The sequence below is a fragment of the Achroia grisella genome, unplaced genomic scaffold (genome assembly GCF_030625045.1).
Source record: "Achroia grisella isolate CSIRO2021 unplaced genomic scaffold, CSIRO_AGI_Agris_v1 utg109, whole genome shotgun sequence".
Classification (NCBI taxonomy): Eukaryota; Metazoa; Arthropoda; class Insecta; order Lepidoptera; family Pyralidae; genus Achroia; species Achroia grisella.
In genome coordinates this window covers 715,613-735,849 of record NW_026712573.1, presented here as the reverse complement: position 1 = coordinate 735,849, position 20,237 = coordinate 715,613, and the positions used below count along the sequence as shown (strand labels likewise).

The following is a 20,237-nucleotide window of genomic DNA, read 5'->3' as shown; positions in this document are numbered from 1 at the left end:
TCTTTTAAATAAAAGGTGTTGTAAATACACATTAATATGGATCAGGCATCCTACAATCAACATAGAAACTGCTACGCACTTAATCGTTGTTCAATCAAATAACACTATTATAATATATAATAATACGTTATTATCATTTATAAACTCTTGAATTTTAATTAATAAGTTTAATAATTAATATGCTTTTTTACAAAGAAAGTCGCAGTAAGATTATGTTATTATTATTCTACATATAATACTGTTTTTTTTTATAAGTCAGCACAATGCACAATGACACAGAATTGTATTCACGAACTATATAATTTGTATTTTGTATATCTAAGTTGTCACTGCCACCTTGATCTTGAATACGCGTTTAAGCATATTATACTCTCACTTAGATTGATTACATTAACCAATAATATACACTAAGTAGCGATTATTGCATAATTTGCGAGACAGCAACTGATATTGATAATGTAACTGATATAATTAAACGGCAATAGTAGTATTAGGACGTGTAACGATCTCTGTGGTCTAGTGGTTAAGGATACTGCCTCATTTCCGACGGTTTGGTTAGATATATAATTCATTTGTAACATATTATTAATAATTCTCATATATTAAATAAATATAGATAATAATTGAGATGTAAAGTTGTGTACTAGGTATATTTATGATAATGGAATATTAACGTAGTCGTAAATGCTTAATAATTATTTAATTACATATATGATAATGCTATTGATAACGATCCAGTCAGTTTTATAATTTTTATTAAAATATTGAAGGTAATACTGAACTATTATTAATATATTGTATACTAACTATTATTTACTTAATCATTATTTTCTTTACAGTATAGGTCTTTAAATAAAAGATAGGGAATTGCCTCATAATCAGGTGGCATGGCAATCATCGCACGTAATATATTGGGTCATAATGATTTTATTATTCTTATGACAGCGATAATTTTTGGTTATTTCTGTATAGATATACTTTTATACGCTTGTTATTACTATATTTTGTACTAAAATTGAAACATACTTATACAACAATACTTTATCAATGTAATAGAACGCAAAAGAATAATTGTTACAAATTTTGTCTACGTGCCTGTGACAATAATCTCAGAAATGACTTAATCTATTTGGATGCGCTTTTCATTAATGGATTGTTGTGAGGGTCACATAAAATTCAGTGTTTGTTTTATTTAAATCTGTTTACAAACAACAAAGTTATCGTAGTAGTTGTAGTCGTAAACATTTACGAAATCGCGGACTCAGGTCATAGAAATAAAAACAAAATTATAAAAGAATTAAATCAAAGAAGTTGAAGCTTAATTAAATACGCACAAAATAAAGCGCCCGAGACTTGGAATGTGTGTGTAACTCGTATATGATTATACAAACACATACGAATAAGAGGCAAAAGAGGAAACGTAGACAAAGAAGCGGGGCTTTTTCCGACAGATGTGGACTTGACCTACTTAAAGCGGCGCGTTGGGGTAGGTCCGGAACTTATCGGGTCTTGGGGTGCAATGCCTTCAAGTTAAGAATTTATAAAATGTTATTTATATTTTGTTGTTTGTAATTTTATACATTTCTGTAATACGATTGTATAATAGTATTACATTCACAATGTTTTTGACAATTTATAAGAACGATAGTAGTGTAATGCAAGTTAAGAATTTATACAATATTTTCTATACTAATATTATAAAGAGGAAAAATTTTATTTTATTATATGTAGAATTACGATTAGTACCTACCCTAAAAAGTGACCCAATTTAAAAAAAGAATCGTGCCCTTTCTATATAATATTCGTTTATACTTTTCAGTAATAAAACTGTTTGCCATCCGGCGCAAGATATATTTTTTATATTTTTAATATTATTATTATCTGTAACAACAAAAACTTACTTAATATAATATTAAGTAATATCTTAATATTAGTTTAATTAATAAATTACGTATGTAATATGTATTAATAGATAATACAAATTTACAGTATACACGTAATACTTAAAATTATTCTTGAAAATTCTTAAAAATGTAACTTATTTCCCTATAAATACATAGAATGATATGATAAAACATGTCTTGTAGTAAATTTACCTTTAGTATAATATTTGCTTATATGGTACTACCTTTCACATACACTCATATTATGCTGCATCATGAATAGATTGATGCCGAGATTAATAATCTTTATATGGCAATATGACCCTTCAAGAACACACGCCTGGCCGGACCGCAGAAATAGGCAAGACGAGGTACCTCGAGGCGAGTCAGAGAAGCATTTACGACCGAATTCACGAGATCTGAAATCTATTGTGCTATTTGTATACATATGTTCTATGTAGTATGTTAATCCAGTACAATAAATAGAGAATACAATTTAAGCATTATTAAATTCATTTAAACAAAATAAGGTTCTATTATTTTGTTTAAATTAACTTAATAATTATAATTAAATAAGTATGCCAAACAATCGGAAGGCTACTTCAACTTAGGAGTACCAAAGGAGAAACTCAGTGGAATTAAGTACCTATAAACGAAGTACCTATAATATTCATGTAGGACATTTTTGTGTTAATAATAATAACCCAGAATAGTTCAAAAGGTACCGTCTAGTCTCTAAACTAAGCATTGTGGGTGCTATATGCGGGGATTGTCATTTTATTCAGGAAGAATAAAGTAGGTACTGTACCTTATAACTTTACTTTCAATTTTAATTTCAAGCCGGAACATTACTTATAAAGCAATCTGTTTGATGATTATAATAGATAAGTCAGACGAAACAAAAACAGACGAACAATTGGGAAAACAAACAAACTCTCTATTTAATGTATTATAATTAAATCTGTATTAACTATTTTTGCTAACAAACAGTTTGCTGCAATTCAATTTTATAAACTTCTAAAGTCTACTTAGGCAAACTACTATTGTTCTGGAATACAGGTGCTGGTTACCACTTACCATGAAAAAATAAACAAAGTAGTAAGTATTGTGCTTGTTTGTCAACAGACGAGTCGGGATGCGAGGCTGATATGTTGGAGGGCGCGGAAGTGGGACGGCACTCGCCGCCCCGGCCGCAGCAAGAGCCCATCAATCTCAAGAATGAGGTAAGTTTTAATGTGGGCCTAAGAATAACAATAATAAGAATAATTAAGTATTAGATTTAATAAGAGTTTAGAAAAACACTCCCAGCCGCGTTCTCGATGTTGATGTGCAAGCGACAGTGGCGTGTTATGCGGCCGCATGCGCAAATCTCATCCAAACTATTTGTCCAAGTACAGGCGGGCGGGTATTTTCAAATCAAGCCATTACAAAAACCCAACAATAACCTTTTCTTAAAGATATTTTGTGTGTATATTATTTATTATTATATCAATAAATAACCAGATAAATCATCAGGAATTTATCACGATGTTAACCTGACCGGACTGGTGTCCCCGTGCCAGCAATGTATCACCTTGCAGGTTATGGAATCACCAGTCCACATTACTGATAATCCCATTCCCCTTATCCTACTTCTTAGAGATATTGTGTTTAGAATCCCTTAAACTATATCTATATCGAGGAAATCAAAAGAAGAAAATTAATAAGAGTACTGAGATCAAAATGGTTAATAATCTTATATAACATTCACATTCTGCGCCCCTTCGAATTAAAAACATGACTGCCAAAGTTGGATATAAAACCAATATAATTATAGTTTCAATTAATTCAATTAGTTTTGATTTCAAACTTAGGTACCTACATCATAAAAATATCATTTAATAATTTTATAAAATTTTCACTATATAATATTAGATAAAAAGTTCATTTCCTATTCTTAAAAGAAATGATGTGGAATAACACGTCAATTAGACGTTACGTAAATATAAATATAAATAAATTTAATAAAAAAATAATATCAATTATTAAATCAAAAATAAAGATAAGTGATATCGTGTGGCAGTTCTCAAAATACTGGTGGAATTTCTTCGCTTTATAGCGAAACCATATCCAAAGACAAAACATTAAGAATAAAAATATAATTAATATTTCTATTCTATGTTTTGTCTTAAACTTGACCAAATAATCATCTAATCGAAGAAACTAATATTTGGAAATGTATTTATTAAATTATATTAAATATTATAAATATATGTGACACAACAGATATAAAAGAAAGTGCAATGATATCCGTTATTCTACTTACACTAATCCCTAATAGCACAGTACTTATGGTCGTAGAGAATTTAAATAACAAAAACAGGGACAAAGTTAAGTGCGAATAAGCGCGCTTGATTCTCAAGTGTTGACCGGGCAGTTAGGCCGGCAGCCGACTCGGCAAAAAGACGACTCCATGCTGCCAACTCAAAAGGTCCTGGCAATTGCGCCGAAAGACTAAACATCCACCGCTTCGTTAGAGTTCTGTGCTAAAACGTGAAACGATCCGGTGCCGACCAATCGGCGTGCTACTGGCGCAACCTACTTGCCTCAGAATCTATAGTATCGATTAGTGAACGCTTTTTTTTACCCACACGCACTCACACACTGCCGCGGCGGGGGCCAGCCTTTTTAACAATCTTTTTTTCGACCACCCCTCACCCCCAAAACCGCCATGTCCATTGCGCGGATGCAAAGACCACCCCGCGCGCCCCACCCCTCATATAGCAGCATTGAAAATGGAATTTCCATGAGTGATGGAGTGTCAAACGGAAAGTGCAAAAAGGAGAAAAAGTACATTATGTTAATTATTGAACGCGTGCTCCGGCGTCCGAGTTTAAATTGAATGTCATGTCGTACGTGTCGTGGAAAGCTACGTTCTATTCCGTTCCGTGTGCTGGGAAATTTCTGTCTTTTTTTCATTCGAAAATTAAAAACATGCTCTTTGTTAATACAAACAGGGATGACCTTAATAACATCACAATAAAATGCCATACACTCCTCATTTCGAATTTAATCAAGCTCTACAGAAATTAAATTAAATTCAAAATTCATAATGATTCCTATTATACATTTTTATTTTTGTTTAATATCAGTACTATACCAATTTTATCACTATTGAATTTGTATTTTATACAACAACATCATTATTTCTTTCAGTCTTTGCAAATGCTTTATAACATACCGCAATTATAATTTTATTATTAATTTTATACAGCAATCATATATTTTCAGCTAATAGATTATCGTCATATTTCAAATCGGTTACAAAGTAGAACGCATTCATTCCCCTTGATAATTTCCATACATTCCACAAATTCCATACATTCAATTTGTTAAATTAACGGGGCTGGAAAAAAGAACAAGAAAGTGACCAGGGTAATATGTCGCTACTCCTTTCATTTCTATGATGTCATAGCAACTAGGAAAATAAATTAGCCTTAGTGAACAAAAGTAAAATCGTTCAGACATTAGAATACAAGATTTTACTTTGATCATTTTTATTCTAATTTAATATTCGTATATTATTATATTATAATTCTAAAATCTTTGTTATAGATAATACTTTCTATTTTGTACCCAGAGAGACCTCTAGATACAAATTCGAAGTCAAGTAAAAAAATATGTCAGTCCGACCTAACTCAATCGGATTGAGATGATTGAAGGTTCAATTTTTCAACCAAATATAACATAGATGCAGGGTCACTACGGTTTAAAGAATTTTTCCTATCTGAATAAAACTTTCAATATACAGCAGCAGCTATTAAGGCCACAAGATCCAATAGAACATTAAAAAACTGAATATGCAAAAAGAACATTCAAAACACTAATGTGAAGCAGACAGACAACACGACCGACCGTCCGACTGTCATTGCAAATGGAAACCCCGAAAAAATATTGGCGAGAAACTAGTTTTAAAAAAACCAAGTGCATTTGAATGAAAATCGGGTGGCGGCAGGCGAGGGAGCGGTTCTGATAGCCTATTATTATTATTATTACTCGCATTATATCTGCATTTTTCGGCGTACCACCGCGGACGCCATTTTTATATTCTTCGTTTTTCTTTTTTCGCGAAACTGCGTGGCCCGCCCACTGCACACACGAGCATTGCAACATAGGTAGCGGATCGAACTATGCGATGTCTACAAGTGGACGAACATTTAAATTGGCTCTCATCAAATATTGACTGCGTGTAGTTTTTTCATTAACCGGCCGGCTTTTTGTGAGGCCCGCTATTGCTTCAATACGATTGCAGTTCAATTTGTTTAAGGACTCCTTTTGATTTGGCTGACGAGACGCACAGTCTTATTGCACGTTAATTAGCATTTTCAGAATATATGTGCATTTATTATTAATAACAAAATATCATAACAGTGTTAACATATTACTACTGGATGTGCCGTAGCCAATGTTTCTTGCTCTGTACCACCCTTCGCTTTATGGAGCTATAAATAGGTTAGAGTCGAATACTAGAAGCGACATATTTTTAATCATTTTCATTGGGAAGTGTTAATCTTTAAATGATACTGGCGACTGACAGTTTAATTTTTTCAAAAGGTAAAATGAGGGATTTTGTCGTTTTTGATTTTAGATGATCGATGGTCGATTTAAAAGGTCAGCAGTTATGTTGGAAAGTTTAGCTGTATTATTTAGAAGTCATTAAAGATCTGAAATAACAAGGCAATATGAATTCGTTAAAGAATTTTTAATCAATTTAATGACAGTAAATGTTTGAATGATTTACAAGAGGATTCTATGTACATAGTTCTTATGGTGGTCTTATTTCTGTAAATAATTAACAGAAGTAATAGAAGTGCTTATATATAATATGTATACATTATACTAATCGACATATTAGTCCCAGATGAGATAGTCAAAGGGATTGTCGACTATCCTTATGATGAACTTAGGTTTAACTCAGAACAAAACTTATGCACATCTCCTCAAGCGTAAAATCTAACCAACCATTTGATTAACTGTCTATAACTAGGTATGATTTGAATACCCAGATTTCGTTGGATTTAAAAATTAATGTTTACTTTTTTTGTTTGTACTTTGTTATTAATATATTTTTATTTAATTCTAGCTATGAGTTCTGAAAATCACTTTTTCTCGCAAATTCCAATTTTTATATTAAGAACTGGAAGACAGAAGACTAATAAAGATACGCCTTTGATTAATCGCACTAACATTATATAGAGCGAACCAATAAGATACAATTTTTTAAAAATATTTGATTGAATTCTATGTTCTTATTGAATTTTCATAAAAATTTAAATATAATATTATGAAGTTAGAAGATAATATGTATCTTAGCTATCTGGTGACTCCATTGCTAGTCGTGTATAAAATCACATCGCTTTCAAGCGGTACCCCGTAGAAACTATTGTAGATAAACCTTAATATTTTTCTAATTTTCAGCTAATAGATTATCGTCATATTTCAAATCGGTTACAAAGTAGAATGCATTCATTCCCCTTGATAATTTCCATACATTCCACAAATTCCATACATTCAATTCGTTAAATTAACGGGGCTGGAAAAAAGAACAAGAAAGTGACCAGGTTAATATGTCGCTACTCCTTTCATCTCTATGATGTCATAGCAACTAGGAAAATAAATTAGCCTTAGTGAACAAAAGTAAAATCGTTCAGACATTAGAATACAAGATTTTACTTTGATCATTTTGATTCTAATTTAATATTCGTATATTATTATATTCTTATAATTCTAAAATCTTTGTTATAGATAGCTAATTGATCTTACTGACTTCGCTATCATTTCATCATCTTCACTTATACCCCATCAGTAGAGAGTAAGAGGGAGTATACATAATCGTTCGTTAAAAAAATATCCAATCGATATCTAGTACCGCATAAAAACTTTAAAATGTAGCCTACGTAATACGTTTCAATGCAGGCCGACAACAGCCTCACAGAACTGGGAATAATGTTGCTGCGAACCGTATTTATTATCATTAAAAAAATGCAAAAAATCATAATTAAAGGGGTGGCGGCGCAGGGGTGCATCCCATTTTTTACTTTAATTGGCTTGTAAATTACGAAAGTTATAGTGAAAATGTCGTGCGGTTTTTTCAGTGTTGCAATGTACACTTTGTTATTGTTTTTTTTTTTCAGCTAAAATGTTTTATTGGGTTAGTTGCGGATGTTTTTAAATTGACATATATTTTCATTTGTTTTATTTTTATGCACGTTATAACACATTTGTTTTCGTATCAAGGGTAATGAAAGGTTAATGTTTTTGTTACGAGATTAAAAGCAAATAAAAATTTTATAATCACGAGTACGGTAAAAATGTGATTTTGATATGATACCTATAATTTATTCTAAACTCTTGTAATAGAGACTATATAAGTTACACATTCAATGCACTAAAGATCCGTACATTTTTTTTAATTTTCCTATTTTCTTTGGCAATAGAATTACAAACGGACTCGCACTTGCGTTTCTTAACAAATATCATGAAATACTAAAATGATCAGTGAATTTCAATATCTTTATGACAATGGAAAGAAAATAATACACAGATAGTTGTATTCCAATAATTGCACATTCTTAATTAACGGCGAAACGAATCGCAATAAAGTTGAGGAAGCAAAAGAAACAAAACGCCGGGGAAATAAGCAGCATTGGGAATACAAATTAATAAAGAGAATTTCAATGCAATTTTAATGTGATAAGAATTGGTTTGATTAAAATCGTTCGCTTCTCTGTGGCTTTTGTAGCCGTCTCTCTTATTTCACTTGGACTAAATGTATCTGCAACTGATAAAGATTTTAGGATTTAAATTTAGAGTGAAATACATTTTTAAAATGTTTTGTTGAGTATACATATTAATAAGTCATGTCCTTTTTACATCGGTGAAATTGTATTGCGTATGGAGATTGTATGCTATATGTTATGCTATACGTCTAAATGACTATGGTCGTCCCTATAATACAATGCCTTGCGTTGGTCGCAGGCTCGATCCCCGTACAGTACAAATGTTTATATTTTTAGTATGACTATTTGTATTATCATGAACATTGTATATGAATGAGTTTTATAAAAAAATGTATTTATTGTCAATAGTGCAAGAAGTCCTTTGAGGCTCAGCCGAAAAGAATAAGCGAGTAACTCAATTCTTACTTATTTTTAATCAAAGTATGTTTCTACTATATTTATAACTTTCTGAATTTGTCAATTACAAAAATCATGACATTCAATTATAAAATTCAATCATTGACTTAAAAAGCTTTTGCGTAATTGCTGATTTATGATTTTTGTTTTAAAACTAATTCAATTACGCAAATTGTTAAATTCAATCTTTATACTGCTTCTGATTGAGCCTTAGCTCAATGACATACAGTTTTGTGAATAACTATTATAAATAGCTAGCTGTGTTTCACTTGCGATAAATTTTAATATCTAAATTTCAATCAAAAATATAGCCTATGTGTGTTATTCTGATGCATAAGCTATATTACTGTAAAGTTTCATCAAAATCCGTTCAGTCAATTTTGCGTGAAAGAATACATACATCATACTCACAAACTTTCGCGTTTATAATAATAATATTATAGTATGCATACAATTTCATTCAATAATGATATATAATATATAAGTAGTATTTATTGCACGTTATATACATGTTTTGTTACAATCAATTGTAATGTATCTTTTAAAAATCATTAACTTTTGATTTGTATTGCATAATATGGACGAGTAAAGTCGGTTGGACTTTGGAGTATACTGTATGAAATTGTGAATGTGTACGTACACATCATACATACATATACACATTTTTAGCAACCGCTCTCGTAGTCCCCAAGATACATGTTTGACCTAGTTGGGGGACTACTGTTAATAAAAATTCCAATTTAGTAAATAATTAATGCAACACAATAATGTAATTCAAGTAATGAAGTATTAGATAAATTTAATTTAATTTCTTTTTATTAGGTAATGGATACATAGAACTTAAAAATTGGAGTAATAATTTAGACTTCCAGCCAATAAATAAAGACATGTAACTTGACGTTAGGCTTCTGGACAAAATGTCCAACAATATTTAACACATTATAACACCAACAATAAACAAACTTATAATCTCTTCACGCCAAATGGCTATCCCATATCCACACAACATTAACACACCACTTAACTGAACGCTTAAAAGACCATAACTGATTAGATATAGAGTTGAAAGTCACTTCGATACATGTTCCGCAGCGGAAAATGTAAATTAGCTAAGCTAGGGTTGCTACAAATATAAATCTACGGCGTCGCAGCAGTCAGGGCTACCCACGAGGACGGGCGTGATTGATCAAAGTCGTTTGTCAAGCTCGCGTCTCGACTGCTAGCCCTGCGCAATTAGCACCTAATGCTGGCCGTCTAATGCTACCGAATTTAGTTTTAATTATGGGACGCCGCTGTTGCTATGGCAACCTGTCAATGTGTGCATCGGCATTATGAATTACTGCGTAGTAATATGATTAATAACAACAGAAAATTTCTCTTATTCTTAATTATAAATTGTAAAGAGTTTTTGTATATTGCGTTGTTTATTTTATTTTCACTGTTTTGGTTAATTTATTTAAACTATATTTTGTATCCAACGATGGTGAAAATCAAGTTTATTACGGAAGTCTGTTATCTGATCTAAAATAATGATTATCTCTTTAGATAATATTTGTTCTAACAAAACAATTGTTTTTAATAATGGAAAACAGTTAACAGAATTAAAACATTCTTTTAATTGTAGAAATTTCATTTTTTAATGCGTACCTATATAGCTACATACCTACATAGGCTGTATTTTCAAATAAATTGAAGACAATAATAGTGCTATTATGAAGTCACCAGTAAGTTATATTTAATGAAGTCGTACTAATCGTACTAACTAGGATGAAATTAGGATATAATGGAATCTTAGGATTAAATTTTCATAGAATATATAGATAAATGTGTCTAAACATATAGACTGAAGAAAATACAGGGTGTATTATGTGTGTAAATTGATAAATACTTGTGACAATTTTCATTTCGTTCTCTACATTTTTAATAATACACAGCCTGTATGATCTAGCGGTTAGCATGACGTTCTGTTAGCTTGGGACTAGATGGCGCTGTGTGAGGTGTCCTGGATTTTTTTAAATAAAATAGAAATAAAATTTATATTCATATTCATTATTCGATGTCAATCTACAGATGTAAAGTAGGAAATATACCATGAAATACAATAAGTAGACACATATAAAGTAGGAATGCAGCACTAGTTTTAGAATATAATTCTCATTAATAACAGTACGATGTAAAAGCATACTATATTTTAAAAATAAGGCTTATGCATCATGTGTGTACATACTTACGAGTGTGCTGATAAAAATTGTATTTTTACCGCCTTTTTCTTTGAGTTTTACGAGTATTTTGCATAATAAGACCCATTTCACCTTGAAACTTCCTTGCTTCCGGAGTATATATCAAGTGATCATTATAATTTGCATTGCATTCTATTTAGAACCTAGTTAGGATAGTGTATAGTGATATTGGAGATGTAATTTTTGTAGTCATATAAATATCTGAAGGGAATTTCGTTAGAAGGAAAGAAAACTCTAGATTCACTGCAATGATAAGACAGTTTCTTTTGTTTGAAAGTAAAGTTATCATATTGTGTAATACATTTAAATAAAATTCTTTAAGCTACATATACATGTATACATATATAATACTGATATCAATGAATTTCACAAATGGTTATCAAATAGCTATGATCAGAAACATATAATAAATAAATATTAATATAACTTTACGGCTATTATCCTCGTAAGAGATGTCAGAGCGTATCAAAAACGATATCGTGATAAACGCTTGACATGTTCAAACGTCGCTGGGTATATTTAAATCAAACACGGCAATGAACGTCCTTACCGCTACCTATCGGATTAATGTAGATTGTTATCGGTGTTTCCATCATCGGCGAGTGTGTCGGAAACATAAATTGACACACGGATATAACATAACAATCAATATGACTGATACAAAAATGTTCACCCCATTTGACTTTCCTACCATCATGAGGAATATCTCGCCGCACTTTTACGACTAAGAAAATAACAGAAATCCAATTATCTGCCGATGAATATTCAAAGCAATTTACGACGTGGTGGGGGCTGCGATCAAATCATATCTATAAATGATAGAACAATTTAATGTCTATAAGCTTAGTGTGATAGATGATGCAAAATGGGCGAGTGTATGCACGCAGACGATTCTGGATGTGCCCACCACTTTATAATACAAGAAAAAAGGCCACGTAATAAACATTTAAAGTGGTAGATGTACTGACATTACGAACGAATTAAAATGCGGAATCACGTACATTACAGCTTGTTCGAACCTTTTTTTTTTCAATACACTTATAAATGCGGACAGCGAAATGCGTGGAGTGGTGCGCGCTTGATTGTTTTTTTTAATTTGTTTCTTTTTTTGTTTTGTTTGCCGACGTAACTGTTCGGCAGCATCCATAACTGGTTCTTTATTATCATCAATTATAAATTTAACAGCGCTGTTGATTTTAATATATCGGGAATTTGATATTTGATATGATATGCTGGCTCTTTGATGAGGTTTTTGTTATGGTAATGTTTTGGAGTACGGATATATTCGTGTTTTTAATTTTACTGACTGAAGACTAAAAACTGAAACAAACTGATAGCCCATCCGATGATAAATAGTAATCGTCGCCTATATATAATATGTACATGAAGAATACTACCAGCATCGCGTTATCACGTGACACACGTGATACCATTGACCCGTTGCTATTCTATTATAGTAGGTATCTCTTATTCTGATAATTTGACTGCCTAATCTGACTTTACAACCTAAATACATCTTTCAAAGCAAACTGCTCGACGGCTGAAATAGTTGATATGCAGATGACTTATCGGTTATGTGCTTAATTTTTCAGTATATTAACTGTAGTTTTTTATGAATTTGAACATTATAAAAATACAATATGTTACTACTCCTTTCCATTCCTAAGCACAAGAGATAAACAGGAAGAATACATTAATGTGATTTAAAAGTTGAAAGTAAATTAATGCATTTATTAATTTGAATATATTTGTTTACAAAAGATTTTGTTTAATAATTTTATTGCGTTTTTATAAAGCTTTGTCGTAAATGTAATCCTCTTCTTCTTACACACCTACCCTAAATTTGCGAACTATAAAAGACAAATACATTTACCTACTTTATAAATATAAATTCCGAAACGTCGTATCTTCTATCCAGATAGGCCAGATATAAATTTAATAAAAGTTCCAATACCTTACAAATTAAACTTAAACTACCATTCCCACTGAACTAGATAATTCTTATAACTCTTATATTTATAAAATTGTGAAAGTGAATTTCAATTTCTATATCCAGCGTAACATAGAGCGTGTTAATGTGGAAATCAATAAGTGAGTATTCTTTGGATTTCCCAACTATATATTGTAAACAGCTAACATATAAAATTCAAATCTTTCCTCTACCTATGTAATATTATGGTCTTATATTATGTATATTATTTTTATTCCTAATATTAATCAATTACCAGTCGTGACGGTACGTTATCCCTAAATAATATTTCTTTCTTCAAATTATTTTTAAATAGTGTGAATGCAAATATATTTATCATATGTGACTGCGTGTACCATAGCGTGTATTTAATGTGTGTCTTTGCACCCATTTTAAATTATTGCATGACGTGTAAGTACCGGATGTAATTAAACACCATTTCATTAAATATATCGCCATAATTAGCACATTCGCTGATAAATTATTGATTCACAAACACGGTTTTGAGCTTCGCTGGTCTAGCGGTTTAACACACCGCTTTACTTCAGTAGGTCGCGGGTTCGATTCCTCGCACGGTACAAAGATTGTTTTCATAAGAGCGATTGTTTGTAACGGTCTGGATATTTTTTATGTATAGCGATATGTTAAACCGCCAGACCTCAGGCCATCACTAATAATGTAGTGATAATTTATAATTTGGTGTTCAAAATATAAAGCCTTATAAATATACTTATATGTCACTAATTATTCACGTAATCCTGTTTATCTTTGACTCTGAAATGTTTAACTGTTTCGTTTTTAAATAACCAACTGAAATATATGTGTAATATTAAAGATAAATTCTTGAGGTATCTATTATTGGTTTTGCTAACTATGTAAAACTATATATTGTGTATAAATTTAAATGGCCTGTACTCCACAGGACGGTTTATTAAAACTTAACAAAATTAACAGTACGATAGGTAATCGGAGTACGTTTCGAAGCATCCGATGTGGAACAAAAGGGAGTATCACCTATCTGTGCACCCAACAAAAACCTATTAACCATTTATGTAATGCACAACTTAGACTGAGCTGGTATCTCGCACATCTAAATGTTGATATAAACGAGCGATTCTTGTGCGGTTACGTTCTCGAATAAAAAATTTCAGAGTACGTTTAAGATATAAGCCACAGTACAGGCTATTTAGACCTGTAGTATGATGTACCTGGTATGGATACCTGTTTATATAAAAAAAATCATTTTGAAAATATAGGACTCGGTCAAAGAGAATTGTCGAGACAAATTGACTGAACTCAAACACTATGATTAAATAAGTTAAGTTCATACACGTATTGTGTATAAAATATACTTATTTATTTAAAAGAGCAACACTCAAGTTTCTCTGACATTCTTTTTATGATGAGTCTGCATTCCGAATAAGTGGTAGAATAAAAAATATAGTTTATTTGAATAAAGATTATTTCTATGTCTTGTGTCTATGTCTATTTTATATTGTTGTAGTTTTATTTAATTTGTGTAGGTAAAACGAAAAGACTAGGTATACGGAGATATATAGCCATAACAGAATGCTGTAGGTATATAAAAAGAATGTAATATAAAATAACTATAAATTGAAATACAAATTTAGAATAAAAAATACATTTCCGATATTACCTAGATACTACATACATATCACAATCATAGCTGTTATTAATTTGTATCATTATATATGTTTATATAATATAAGGTTATCTGTAACGGCTGTCTAAATTTTAATATTCGGAAAAGCTAACAGGCTGATAATAGTAATCTTATATATAAAATTCTCGTGTCACAGTTTTCGTTCCCATACTCCTCCGAAACGGCTTGACCGATTCTCATGAAATTTTTTGAGCGTATTGAGTAGGTCTGAGAATCGGCCAACATCTATTTTTCATCCCCCTAAATGTTAGGGGTAGTCCATCCCTATTTTTTTTTTATTTTAAGTCAAAACAACGTTTGCCGGGACAGCTAGTTCATCTATAAACATTACAATATAAGGGGTTGTAGGTACGTTAGGTTAGCATTTGTCTACAATGAACAGGTTAATTCCTGGCGTTTCGCCCGCTCGTCTGCATAACCACTCGCAGCCCATCCTCTGAAAATGGAGCGACCGATAAAAAGGTAACGAATTATAAAAAAGCGGAGGCACACAATCGCGAGCGCGGACGTGTGGGGGCGGTGGGCGAAATGAAATGAAATAATGAAAAAAATGGACAAAAAGCAGTACAAACATGCATTGTCCCCGCCACCCGCACCCTTAATGAGTGGGAGATGGGGTTGTCCCCGCGCGCGGGACATATCTGAAGTGGCTGATTATCACCTGATTCCATCAGTGCTTACGCAAATTGGTATTTTTAAATTGTATTGTGACAACCCTAGAATGAAGGGATTGCGGTCTCACTGTGGGTGCGTATTGAATGTACAAGCTATTTACCTACTTTAAAATACAAATGTTAATATTTAAAAATAATATATATGAAATATAAATGTTATGTCATGTAAACTGATCCCTACCTGTACATAAGTATATAAAGATATATGAGAAAAACTACAAACTGATTTTTATTTAGAATTTATATAGAACCCAAAATAATCATAGTTAGAATATTTGTCCAGTTGTTTCTGCACGTTACTATTAGTAGTGCCTTAATCGATTTCGGTGCAATTATTGTATTTGTTTTATTACAATCGATTAACAAACAAAAAATCCTTATAGGTTCCAAAGTCAAAGGATTAGTACTTACTATTTCCAAGTTCTTACAAAACCTGCAAGTTACCACAATTCCGGACATTTTCTGCGATAAAAAAATCCTTTAATCATATTATACCAATTACCATATCCAAATATATTTTTATGGATATATATTTGAGATAAACCGTAAAGAGACTAGGCCTGGGAAAAGCTTGCTTTGCTGGCTACTTTGGTAGCTCGGTACTAAACGCACAACGACCTGAATACGAAACTATATGAGGAAAGAGGAGTCCATTTTATATTTTTGCCATACACTTGACCAAATTCATTCTCACAATATAGAAGTATAGATAGAAGTTTATGTCGACATCATATAAGTTCACGCCTATTCTCATAGGGGAGGTATAGTAATATGATTTTATGTATCAATAATAAATCAGAAGTAATAAGAGAATGTATTTTCCGTGTTACTGCTTGTGTAATTGTTTGTTATGTTTAATACTAATCAGAATAAGTAGGTAACTCGGATCTACTCAAACTATATATAAAACTATGCATGTTTCGTAATACGTAATCATTTATAATGATCAAACAATTTCTACTTATACATCATTCTGAGAAAATCCGATGTTGTTATTACAGTAAATTGAGAATATAAAACATGATTATTTTGTGTAATAAGTATAATGTAATATTGTGTAAACATGCGCTATAAATGACACGTGGAGGAATTATTATATATGAGAAAATTTTATGAAATAAGAATAATAAGGAAATTCGAATAAAGTGAGAGTAAATACAGGTTATTCATTAAAAATAAATACCTAAAGGTACTTGGTAAGTGTTAAGTACATTTCAATATTAGGAGGCTGTATTTCAAAATTAACATAATTGTATAATGATTTATCGTATTAGTAATATTTAAGTATAGGCCAAATCTTGTTTAAAAGACTAATATAAATATTAAAATATGTTCATTTTATGAACTAATTTATTATGAAAGGAAACAGTTTTAAATTCGCGCAAAGCATTAATCAGAGTACGGAAGATTTCGTTAAACCGTACAATTTCTGTCAGAGCGTCGCTTCCTATCGACTCCGTTCAAATAGGCTACCGTTTTCAATGCGAAAATTAACGGAATGTCAATTAAGAATCTCACACAGAATGCCAAAAGTTCCTAATACTTTCTGTGATTAACCCAACTTTGGACGGTAGCTATTCTAACTTCACCAGCCGGCGAATTTACGAGAATCACCTCGATTTTTCGAACACATTAACCATCAAAAACAGCGTCCGAAATTAATTTGTTTATGCGAAACAAAGGTGGGTGCCCGCTGCATGCACCCGTACCTCGCCCACCTCCCGAAAAAAAGGGAAAAAATACGAAAAAAAAGGGGGGCGAGTGGCGGCCACCCCTCCCGCGGCGCGATCGGCATCGGGCTTTCTTTTTTTAATCGCGTCGCATTCGCCGTGCTCGTTTTTGGTAAGCACACACTGCGCGTTGCCTATTTTCCAATTTAGATTGCTTTGTATTACCGGTTGAGCGATGCGCAATAGTTTTTGAGGCCCGTGACACGTGAGAGCCGGAAATTAAAATCTGTGTAAAATATAAAAAAATACGATCCAATTTTTAAGGGTCCTATGTAAATTCAGTTATGTTTGTCCCATCACTGAAGCAGTGCGTATGAGGAACGCTTATAACCCATTGAATTTATTTATTTAGAAACATATATATATACTTCAACAGCTTTTTCTAATATAAATAGATATCTTTAGACCAAAATATTAATTTATTTTCATTTGTTACTATAAACAAATTTTGATGGTACAACCCAAAAATATATTAGTATACTCCGTTGAGAATATATCTATAATAAATAAATTACACCAACAAAGCCACCATAACAATTCTGTCGAAACTAAAAATAGGAACGAGTACATTACTTCATCAGCATAATTAGTAATTATTTAGTATTTAAAAATGGTCATTTGTAACTTCATGCTACTTTGTTTTATGTGATATCATCTGCATTTCGAAATGATCTCTTTGTGCTTGGCTCTCTAATTACCACGGTAAGTGTGCATTTTAATTATATAGAAGGGTGCAGAAAACCGGAGTCGCTTGCGGCACTGTACACTGACACCCGACAAACTGTAGACTTGACCACTTTTCAACATTCATAGCCGACGTTCACTCACGAATTGAGTATTAAAATGATCTACACAAGATTTTATTATAAAAACAATAATCAATTTATTATTGTTTAATTTAGACAATTTGAACGATTATTAAGATATAATATGCGTACTATTACAACTAATTCAAGTTCTCAACGTGGGTACAAATACAATATGAATTAACAATATATTCAGTATATATCAATAAATTAATTTTTAACAGATTTGTATTTTTTAGTAACATTATCTCTCTACCTATATAATACTAATTAAGTATTTATGAGATAGTCAGCTATATATAGAAATAACAAAAAAATACAATATCAATAATTTGTACCTCGATAATTGTTCCAATACATTATAGAGGTTCACAGTGTATGTGGTCGCAGTATAAACTCCTTGTGATTAGCTGTAGCCACTTAATAATCCTCTTGGTGATATTTATTGCCTTTTGGTTGCTAATTATCAGAGAATTTTGATACTTGAGTTATAGGCTGGCTGGCTTGTTAATTATATTTAATTTTAATACTCATGTTTTATAGGGATAGGTAATAGCTTCTTTAGATAGATCGTAATCTAAGATAATAATTGAGTTTGGACCAAATAACTATAGTTTTATGGATGGCATTCTATCACAAATAACATTGTGTGTTCATTATGTATTCATACTAGATATTACTTGTGTATTTACATGAGTTATATCTTTATGTTGGATTATAAAAAGTCTTAAAGAAGAATTATCTTACTAAATGTAACTCAGAAGAATAATTCTCAAGCTCTGCAGATATTATACGTAGTCCTCTAGACCCATAATATGTACCTTGTACTAAGAATATTAAAATAAACGTAAAAAATAAGAAAGAACATCATTTATGTACATTATATAATTATGTTGGATTATCAAAAAAACTTAAAGGATTATTTATCTTACAAAATAAATATATGTCCTAATAAAATCACCTTATCAATAGTTTTGACTGTATGTTGCTAATCCAGAATAATAATCAATTTTTTTATAATGCTGGCAATATTATACGTCGTCCTTTAGATTAGATACTTTGCACTAAGAATACTTATAACAGAAAAAAACATATATAGTCGAAGTTAAGATCTCTTCATATTTGAAGTTGTTTAAAATTATTTTAAACACTTTACTTACATTACAATCGGTTTATTATAATGAAGATTGAAATTGATTTATACATCATATTATATATATGACGTTCAATAATTTGACCTTTATGAATTTACCATTTGTACGAGCGAGATGATTAATATTCATATAATCTATACATATAAATAAAATTGGAGTGTTTGTAATATTGAAATAACCGTTTTTTACTATATGCGTATGAATATATATACTGTACATATACCAAAATAACATTTTTTATAATTTTTGTCTGTCTGTCTGTTCGTCTGTTTGTTCCGGATAATCTGAAATAGATGATAAATGAAATTGCTGGACCGACTTTGACTAGACTTTTTTTGGCAGGTAACTGATGTAATAAGGAGTAACTTAGACTACTTTTATTTTAGAAAAATTAAGTGAAATTCCACGCGGACGAATTCACGGGAACAGCTTGTATGTACTAAAATCAGAACCAGCCCATATGACAAAGCCGGTCCGGTGTAAAGTCAGACGGAATGGCTACTAGCATATAAAGTAAACAGCGTACTAAATGCAGTCATGTTATTGAGAAACATAGCAGTAGTACATTTAATCTCATTTAGTGACAGGGGGACTCGTAGCACTACCGCGAATGTAGTCTAGGAGCCAAGTACACACTTACAATATTTTGAAATATAAGTTTTTTATGTATTATTTTGTTTCGTGATAGAATTAGAATTTTCTATTAGGGAAACTATTAAGAAACCCGGAAAATCACGGAAACGAACTGGGATTTTTTAAAGAATACAATTTTATTTTCACCTTTCGTAACGTATATCAAAATAATATAGTCTAATTGAAAAGTCATATTTTTGAAAGTTTGTTAATTACGAAAAGTGTTATAAATTCTAAAAATACAATGATTGTTACATTACTGGATAGTAATGCTATATTTAGGTACCTA

General features: G+C 31.3%; 1 protein-coding gene across 7 annotated transcripts in view; it reads left to right on the top strand.

The window, feature by feature from the left end:
• LOC131846627 (POU domain, class 6, transcription factor 2) overlaps nucleotides 1-20,237 on the top strand; it is a 162,916-nt gene that overhangs the window by 33,654 nt on the left and 109,025 nt on the right. For all 7 annotated transcript variants that reach the window (XM_059196006.1, XM_059195999.1, XM_059195990.1 and 4 more), the window contains exon 3: nucleotides 3,009-3,106. In XM_059196006.1, coding sequence (XP_059051989.1) covers nucleotides 3,032-3,106 — 75 coding nt within the window. In that variant the 5' untranslated portion in view covers nucleotides 3,009-3,031. The remainder of the gene's footprint in view (nucleotides 1-3,008; nucleotides 3,107-20,237) is intronic.